The 9,783-nt window shown below is 34.8% G+C and overlaps 1 protein-coding gene across 1 annotated transcript; it reads left to right on the top strand.

The window, feature by feature from the left end:
• Positions 1 to 4,022: 4,022 nt before the first annotated feature.
• Positions 4,023 to 6,845, top strand: LOC146934268 (uncharacterized). Its single transcript, XM_085706147.1, has 3 exons — positions 4,023 to 4,293; positions 6,212 to 6,411; positions 6,499 to 6,845. The coding sequence occupies exons 2-3, from the start codon at positions 6,214 to 6,216 to the stop codon at positions 6,619 to 6,621; spliced, it is 321 nt and encodes a 106-aa protein (XP_085562273.1). The 5' UTR covers positions 4,023 to 4,293; positions 6,212 to 6,213; the 3' UTR covers positions 6,622 to 6,845.
• Positions 6,846 to 9,783: the final 2,938 nt, after the last annotated feature.

Below are 9,783 nucleotides of genomic sequence, written 5' to 3'. Positions count from 1 at the left end.
GGGAAGGATGAATCGCTCCCGAAAAGGAATCTATTGATTCTCTCCCAATTGGATGGACCGTAGGTGCGATGATTTACTTCACGGGCGAGGTCTCTGGTTCAAGTCCAGGATAGCCCAGCTGCGCCAAGGAAAAGAATAAAAGACGGATTTGACTCCTTCATGCATGCTCCAACTTGGCTCGGGGGGATATAGCTCAGTTGGTAGAGCTCCGCTCTTGCAATTGGGTCGTTGCGATTACGGGTTGGATGTCTAATTGTACAGGCGGTAATGATAGTATCTTGTACCTGAACCGGTGGCTCACTTTTTCTAAGTAATGGGAAAGAGGACCGAAACATGCCACTGAAAGACTCTACTCAGACAAAGATGGGCTGTCAAAAACGTAGAGGAGGTAGGATGGGCGGTTGGTCAGATCTAGTATGGATCGTACATGGACGGTAGTTGGAGTCGGTGGCTCTCCTAGGGTTTCCTCATCTGAGATCCTGGGGAAGAGGATTAAGCTGGCCCTTGCGAACAGCTTGATGCACTATCTCCCTTCAACCCTTTGAGCGAAATGCGGGAAAATAAAAGGAAAGAAAATCCATGGACCGACCCCCTCGTCTCCACCCCATAGGAACTACGAGATCACCCCAAGAACTACGAAAAATTCCAAATGAAAGCCAAGAATTTGTCGTGGTTCTTTTAATATTAAAAAACGGCAAAAGTGATTTTTTTTTTTAAGAAAAAATAGATTTTTTTTTAAACAAACCAGACTAATTTCATTGTTAAATATCCGGTTATAAAAATAGTACTCCTTTTGTTTCAAAATAGAGGTCACTTTTATTAGCTTTGTATATTAGAGATACATAGTTTAGTTACAAGGAATACTAGTCCTATTAGTATATATAGGTGTAACCTCCCCATAAGTGGGTTAACTTTCTCAAATTGTAACATTTCATTTTCCATCAATAGAAAGAATTCACAAGCTTTTCTCTCCTTCATCAATGGATGCCATGTTTCCTAACATGGTATCAGAGCTAATCTGGTATCCTCCTTGAAGGAATTTTCCGCTGCCTTTTCCAGAGAAAATTCAATTTTCTCATCTTCATTTTACTTTCCTTTTTTCTTTTTCTCGTTCACTTTCTCGAGAAAATCATTCATTTTTTTCTCTGCTTTCTTCTTCGCCATTCTGGATCGGATATATTTCATTTTCTCTCAATTTCATCCAATTTTCTTGATTTGATACTATTTTCTATCTACTCATTAGCGATTCTCTCCGCTAATCAGTTAGATTTTGTTGTTCCTTTTTTCCCCAAATCCTAGGGTTTCGCGATTCAAATTTGATTACGTTTCGTTTTGTTATGTTTAATCTTTGATTCAATTTTGCTTGTGATTTCTTTTTCATGAAATTGAATCAAAAAAAAAATCGATTCTGATTCATTTTTTCTTGCTCTCTGTCCCTGATTCGTATCGATTGAATTCGATTTCGAGTGAACGATTTCTTGTTTCGGTCTTCTACATCGATTCTTGTTATGACTCTAATTCTGCTTTGATTTCTTGTTCAAGTGACTGAGTCACAAATTGGAGACATGTCTGTGAAGTTTATCCGCTTCGTTGAAGGGTGCATATTGCTTCTGTTTAAGAAATTTCCTCTTTGTCATTGCGGTTCAGTGTTGTGTAATCATTTCAGTGTCCATAAGCTGTTTGATTTTAGGTTGTGCTTTGATTCTTGTGGTCTTTGATTATTGTGAACACAAGGTGTTTGTTAAAAGTCTTCATTGAAAATAGATTGGTGATAAAATTAGTGAAGTTCCTGAAGAGTTGTTACGTGAACATTCCTCTGGAGGTGGTTAGTGAACTACAGCTGTGAGAGGTTCATCCAATTTGTATATTCTGAAACGTATTAGCAGAATTGTGTTTCACTGCTTTCTGCTCACTACTGTTGGATTGTCTCAAATTTGGTTGTTGTTAGTAGCTTGAAAGCTACATCTTATGAAGTACTTTATTTTGAAGACTTTTGTTTGAAAGGTATTTGATTTGGAGCAAATATTCGTGGTTCACATTTTCATTTGAAGGCTCATGTTTGTTGGTTTTTCAATATGACTAATGGCTGGTTTTGAATCTTCCAAGTTAAAGGACATATCCTATTAACTAAGGAATCCCTTTTCTCATGGAAAATCACACTTTCATTTTTTTCGCTTCGATTCTGTCTGTCTTCGCTCCTCTCACATTCATTCGTTCGAGCAGCTTCGCTCCTCTCCTGTCGAGTGCCTTTGATCCTTGGTAGGTCTATGGTAAATCTATGGACTTTCCTTTTTGTGTCTATTTCTGCTACTGTCATGATTGAGTTGGGATCATCATTCGCGGCTCTTAAGTTTTGGACATGTTTTGTGGTTCATTGGATGTTGATTAATATGTGGTAAATGTTTGAAGAAAATTGGTATGAGGCTTCCTGGGTTGGTTATTTGGAATATGGATAATGCATGTTGCTGCCTAAAGCTGATTGTGTCCAGTCCTAGTTGCAGTTCATCTCCACTCATGTGTTTTGATGAAGTCTTCAAATTTGATAAATGCTAAGTTACTTGCTCGTTTCTGCAAGTTTCTTTTGCCTCTAGTTCATCATTTTATATCTTATGTCCTTGACTAATGGAGTATCAAGAGTTTGTTGCTGCCTTCTTTGGTGTCTAAGTTCCATGATTTGGCTGCTGAATTTGTCATCTAGCTTGAAGGCAATTTTCGGTTGGTTTTCCTTGCTGGCTATATTGGTTCAAGTTCTAGTGCAAGTGAAGGCAAAGGCTTATCTTTGTGGTTCTAACTCTTTTTTTTTTTTTTTCTGCTTGCTGGAAGTTATTTGATTGTTTGGTTTTGTGCCTTATGTGCACAAACTTGTTTGCTATTTTGTTGACGCCATTGGTTTTCAACATGTTGGTTTCTTTGTTGAGCTCTAGCATGCTGTTCTTGGATTGCTTGGAAGCATTGGTTTTGGCCTATGGTTTGAATGCATCAACATGGATTTGTTTTCTATGGTTTGAAGACACATCACATGGTTATGCATCTCTATTGGCTTGCATTTGTTTTTTTTTCTTGTCTCGGCTTGGCATAGGAGGGCATCACTTTTATCTTTGGAACATTGGTCTTGTATATGACCTCCTTCCATTGTAGACTATGGCCCTTCCTTGCATTTGGTTTTTCTTGTCTCGGCTCGGCATAGGAGGGCATCACTTTTATCTTTGGAACCTTGGTCTTACATATGACCTCCTTCCATTGTAGACTATGGCCCTTCCTTGCACTTCTTTTTGGATATCATCATTGATTTTGGATATCCTTGTTCTTCTTGTCTTGTGCTTCTTTCTTGAGTTCTTGAGCACTCTTGATGGTTAAGCGTTGTGCCTTAATTGGCTTTGTTGATATTGGCTTCTACCGGATGGTGGTTAAGCGTTGCTTTGATGCTCCTTCCTTCAATTGGTTCAACCTTGAGTTGTGGTTGCTTCTTGTTGGATGAGCACTTCTTTGATATTTTTCTTAGCCAATGTATTTCCGGCATCTTTCCTTGTATTTTCTCATTTCAAGTTGGATGTGTTTTTTAAACACCTTCCAACTTGAGGGGGACTATTAGAGATACATAGTTTAATTACAAGGAATACTAGTCCTATTAGTATATATAGGTGTAACCTCCCCATAAGTGGGTTAACTTTCTCATATTGTAACATTTCATTTTCCATCAATAGAAAGAATTCACAAGCTTTTCTCTCCTTCATCAATGGATGCCATGTTTTCTAACATTGTAACCAAAAAAAAAAAAATAGAGGTCACTTTTGCTATTTTTTTTTGTCTCAAATTATTTATCTCGAGTAAACCATCAAATTAATCTCTTTAATCATCTATAACTACGCACTAACTATTAAAAAAAAAGTGTTCTATTATACGATAGATATTTTATCATTAAAATCAATATTATTAATCATTTTTTCTAAAAAAAAAAATCATTTTGTTAATACTCAAAGTAAAACTCAAATATGATGCCTAATCTAAGTTGTACTTAGAGATGGTGTACGAATAGACTGAATTTCGGAGAAGGGAAAACTTATCGTAGAGAAGAGACGTAAAATAGAGGGGAGAAGTGACCCGGAGTGGAGTTGGTTGAAAGCAAATTTCATCCTTCTCATCCCCACAATCATACATTATCAGTATCACTCACAAACATTTGAAAGCAAAGCTCCTCCTTCTCAAATCAGCGTTACTTCAACCCCAACCCTAGCGCCGCCGGTCGCTATTTTCCTTGCCCTTCCCCGTTTTGACGGAACCACCGCATAGGAGGTAAGTCTTTGATTCTCTTACTTTGCTCACTTTATGCTTTCATACTTGATTGATTGATGGATCCAATGTTATGCTTTTATTAATTCAAGGGAGGAAGATGAGTTAACAAAAAGAATGTTGTTGCTTAATCTAATTGTTCTCCAGTATGAGATTAATCATTTAGAATTACCTCACACTTACACGTCAACACCCGACAGTAATTTAAGAAAATGACGTAATTGAGTCTAATCATATGTGTTGATGTTGGACACCGGACACGCCTTCAATCAGAAGTGTCCGTAACACATAGGCAGCAAATTTAGATTTTTTTTTTTTTTTTCCTATAGCTGGATGATTTTGCAGAATTTAGATTGTTCTGATTAAGTGTTTTTCTCATTATTCATGTCATAGTATAGAGCTGAAAATTTAAATAAAGCCTTGCTTTTGTTTTCTTCATTAAAACTTCAGCAAGGAGCGCACTATTCTTCTGATGTCTTTTCTTAGTTCATTACTCATGAATTTCCTGCAACATATGCTTAAATTGGATACAACTAAACTCCGTCATCTTTTGTTTAGTGGCTTTTGTTGTGCTATATTTCGGCAAGCAGGTCTGAATCTGCTGGCTTTAGTATTGAAGAGAATTTAACATAACATCGATTGATGGCTCGTTCTCATGTGTGCTTCCCAATTCATGCTTCATAATAAAAATAACCTTTCAGTTTCAGTATATACTATCGTTGAATAGCGGCTATAGTGCTATTGCATAGTAGAGTTTGAAGAAATCACTTTTGTTTGATATACTATTTAGTACAAACTATTGTGAAGTAGCTGCTATAGCGGCGTTATAGCACTGTTGCATAGCAAAATTTGAACAAACCGCTCTTTTCTGCAATATGCGATTGACAATATATTATATATAAATATGGTTGAGCTTGTTGTTTTTCAGTTAGTTGTCAGGATTCAGAATGAATATCAACTGTTCTTATTAGATGCATCAGTTGTCAATTTTAGGTGTAGTACAACTTTTAGTATGGAAGGCATAACTGTGATGTTTGGTGTCACTGTATTGCAAAAATTTGCTGTACTGTTTGATCTCTTAAATATTTGATATATTGCTTGATCTTTTAAATGATTGATATAATATGGTCACATATAGAAAGCATAACCGTGATGTTTGGTGTCACTGTATTGCAAAAATTTGCTAGCATGTATTTTTTTGAAATGTCATGAGGATTTTGAAATGTGATCACTCTTAATATAACAATCCGATCGGTTTTAAATTGGTTCACAAAACTCAAAACTAGTGTGAGGGGAGGAAAATGGCTCAGTTTGCGAAAGCCGGACCATAAAATGGAGTTGTTTATTTTGGTTCAGTTAATTGAACCAGGCACGAACCAATCTCTAAGGCTTTCTTTGCGAGTTCGGAGGGGAAGGGAATGGAGGGTTTGGAAAAAGATGAAGGAGTAAGTGGAAAAAATAGAGGACATTGGGAGGAGAGGGCTTTGACGGGTTTATTTTTCTTCAAAATATAAAACCCTCCCCATTTGGGGGAACTAAAAAATTGTATTGGAGGAGGGTTTTGGGGGGTTTGGGAGGGTTTATATGAATTCATCAAATATAATCTATGTTGTTATAATATTCTTAAAATTAAAAATATATTAATCATAAGCATTAGTTTATCGCTCTCTAAAAAAATATTCTTTCAAAAAATGTGAAAGATTTCTCAATTTTCCCATATATTTCTCACCCCACAAAGCCCTTCCTTCCCTTCCCCTCCAAACTCGCAAACAATGCCAAAGTGTTTTCCTTCCAATTTTATTTAAATTTTATCTTTATCTATTATTGTGCATACATGCAAATATGATTAATATCTAGTTAGATAATAAAAAACTGTGTTAACTTGATTTGTTGTTATTGCTGTTCTGACTTCAACTTGTAGGCATGAGCATGAATGCGTTCAAGGCATATAAGTCCTGTGTCCCAATTGCTTATAGCCCCAATCTCTACATAACGCTAGTGAGGGGTATTCCGGGGACCAGAAAGCAACATAGGCGCACTTTGGAAGCACTACGCCTCGGCAAATGCAACCGAACTGTCATGCGATGGAACACACCTACTGTTAGGGGAATGATCCAGCAGGTTTCAGCACAAGATCTATCAGATCCATTTTGAAACTACCTATCTCCCTGTATACTAACAACATTGGTAACTTGGTATTTGATATAGGTCAAGAGGTTAGTTGTTGTTGAGACAGAGGAGATGCACAAGGCCCGCAAAGAGAAGGAGGAAACCCACAGAGCTCTTCGTCCTCCATTGGTCATAAACCATCAACCTGCTTCTTCTGCTTAGGGTACCTTGCAATGTTTGCTGATATGGTCTTCTCAGTACCAAAATCTTCAAATGCCTAAGTTTGAGGTTGTGCCTCATATGGTTTTATTTGCTTTGATGATTATGTTTTAGTTTTGAATCTATAATTTTTAAGTTGTTTCAAGTGATGCAACATTAGTCTAATTTAGTCCTCTGTGCTTGAAAACAGTTTATCAATTTCAGTTTGGAATCATTTATTCTATAAATGCTTATAGAATTAACAATATTTAACAGTACATTTAAAAGAACATCTAAAAGTATGTTAGTAAAAAACTTATTGACATGTACACAACTAGCAATTTCTTAAAATCATCTGATAAAAAAACATTCTTGGTCATAATATAGTAAATTATTGGATATGATTCAAACCTTATATTCCTTACTTATTCAACTGTGTGAAATTGTAGCCACTAAATTACTTGACCAAAGAACGAAAAAATTATTGGATATTAAAACTTATTGGAGAATCTATATGTTGTTCTTGCTTGTCTTGGGTAGGTAAACTTACACTGTTTTTCAGACTTGTATGTTGATATGCTTATGCAAAATTGCGGGTGGATCACTGTGATAATGGTATACCTACCGTGACATCAAACACACACTAACTCTTTCCGTTAGACTTCAACTCCATTAGTGCAAGAACTTTTTAAAACAAAAATTTAGTTTAATTAATAATTATTTGTTGAAAATAATATTTAATAGGGACATTATTTACCAAATGTTAAACCTTGAAATAACAATGTAATATTGAATTCTAACACAAATAATAAAGATTACTTTTTAACTTTTGCACATGTTGGTTGCACGCAACATATGTCTTAATAAATTTTCATCAAATAAAATCATATTCATAGAAATCTGAAGAAGAAAAAAATTTAAGATACATTTGGGATCAAACTTGCAACAAAAATATATTTAAAGCGAAAAAGATTTAAGGGGTGAATTTGATGCCTAAAAAATTTGGGAGCCTAAAGCTTTTATTTTGGTGACGGTCTCCTTGCGTCGGCCCGATAGAGGGAGTATGCTATTAGCAACAATCATCTTAAATCTTTGTTTACGAATAAATCAAGGGTCATTTTGTCGATAAATAAATAAATTAAGGGTCATGTTAACACGTGTCCTAAAGACACTTGATAAGTTTCCACTAATAACAAATATCTAATCCCATTTGGGTTGGTCTGGTGGTATTGGCTTATGACCTGGGAGTGCGCTCATTCTTGAGGTTTCAAGTTTGATTCTCCCCGATGCCAATTTTGATGGATTAATTTAGCTACTTAAAAAAAATAACAAATATATATTGAAAAAAAATTATCAACAGTTTGAGAAATAAATGGCACAACTTCTAATACATTGCATCTTTAACACTCCCTCTGTCCCTTTTTATAAGAGTGCTTTACAAAAATCGCGGGTATTATGAAAATTTGTTGGAGTAATAAAGTTGTCTCAATGTGTGTAAATACTACTCCCTCTGGTACTTTTTACTAGAAACAATCGACTTTTTAGATACATTGAATAAATTATGTATGTGATTTAGATTCTAGACCAGATACATAAATTTTTCAATGTATCTAAAAAGTCAATTGTTTATTGTAAATAAGACCGGATAGAGTACTAAATTACCCTTTATTAAAGATACACTTAATGATAGCTTTTCATATACCAAAACAAATTGATAGTATTGATAAGGGGTATATTTAAAAAAGAGTAATAAATACATTTAGAAATTTGAATATAATCTTATATTTAAGCATGACAATGGGGCGGGGTGTGGACATGTTTTACCTTCCCCGTCCCCATACCCTACTCCCATATACTTACCCGTTACCCTACCCATACCTAAGGGGGATGAGAAATCGAATCTCATCCCCATCTCCGACGGGTTCGGGTATCACCGCCTCATCCCCATCCCTGCAGTGGATAATTTTTATAATAAAAAAAGAAGTATTTTTCTGCCACAGACGTAATGTTGAATGTATTATCTTGCAAATAGATGATGATGATTGATGGCTATGGTGATGGAGAAGAGAGAGACCGAGACTAAGAAGTGAGTGTCATCCAAGAGAATGAGACTCTGATACGATTAAGGACAATAAAGAGAACTCTGAGAAGTGAGTATCATCTGAGAGTACCCATGTTTTAAACTCGAGAAAAACCTAAACTCATACCTAAACTCAATCAAAGCGGAGAAAATCTATCAAATTAGATTTGGTTTAGGCGGGTACCCGCCAATATGAGTTTTGTTGACGTGCCTACTTATATTTAGAAACAATTTTTTGTTGTTGTAAATACTCTTATGATTAAGACGGATGAAGTATTTTAACATGTACGAACACATGCTAGCATTCTTATAAATTATTGTGGATTATAAATTCTTTTAAGAAAATAGGGGCTCTGGCTGCGGTACGAGAGCTGAATGGGTCATGTACCCGTGCATGACCTTAATTTCTTTTTTATTTTTGGTGCAAATTGAATTTGACCCATTAGATATATTTTTAATATAGTGAATGGTTGTGATCTCTTTGAATTGTGACCTGCTAACATTTTATTATTAAAACATATATATTGATTTTAAAAAATACAAATGAATTTAAAATCAGATTTAATAAAAGGGTGTTTTGAGTATTGTTGAAAAAATTGTGAAAATTTCAGGATCGGTTCTAGAAACATTACAATGGATTTTGAGTTTTTTTTTGTTACAATTGATAAAACATTAAAATGATTTTTTTTATAATTTTCATTAAATCTTTAAAACTAAATTTCATTTTAATTAAATTCAATTGTACTCCCCTTTACCATGAATGAATATCTTTAATACAGTATTTTTTTTTAAGTTGTACTAATAGGATTTGTGTTTGAATTCACAAAATAAAAACCGATAAAGGAAAATTCATGATTTTGTTCATCAAATTCCAGGGTGGGCATGCTTAATAATGTGCTTGGCTAATTTTAAAAATTCGGTTAAGTTTTTGTATTATAATTAAGTTTTGGCGAAAGAGAATTTAAATTATAGGCTAACTTACATCAGAGGTCATTTAAGTTATTTAATTGTAACAATTTGGTCCGTTAAGTTGTTTTTGTACCACTTAGGTACCTTAAGTTAATAATTGTAATAAGTTGGTCCTTCAAGTTTTGAATATAATTGAT

This window comes from Medicago sativa, chromosome 4, assembly GCF_051527215.1.
Source record: "Medicago sativa cultivar Bolivia chromosome 4, Bolivia_mono, whole genome shotgun sequence".
NCBI classification, from domain to species: Eukaryota; Viridiplantae; Streptophyta; class Magnoliopsida; order Fabales; family Fabaceae; genus Medicago; species Medicago sativa.
Note: the sequence above shows the minus strand (reverse complement) of the source record. Positions and strands in the feature narration are given on the sequence as shown.

What these genes read in the sequence shown, in the direction of transcription:
- LOC146934268 (XM_085706147.1), top strand. Translation starts at nt 6,214, where the DNA reads ATGAGCATGAATGCGTTCAAGGCATATAAGTCCTGTGTCCCAATTGCT. An exon ending in TTAGGGGAATGATCCAGCAG is followed by an intron (nt 6,412 to 6,498) that starts GTTTCAGCACAA and finishes TATTTGATATAG; the next exon opens with GTCAAGAGGTTAGTTGTTGT.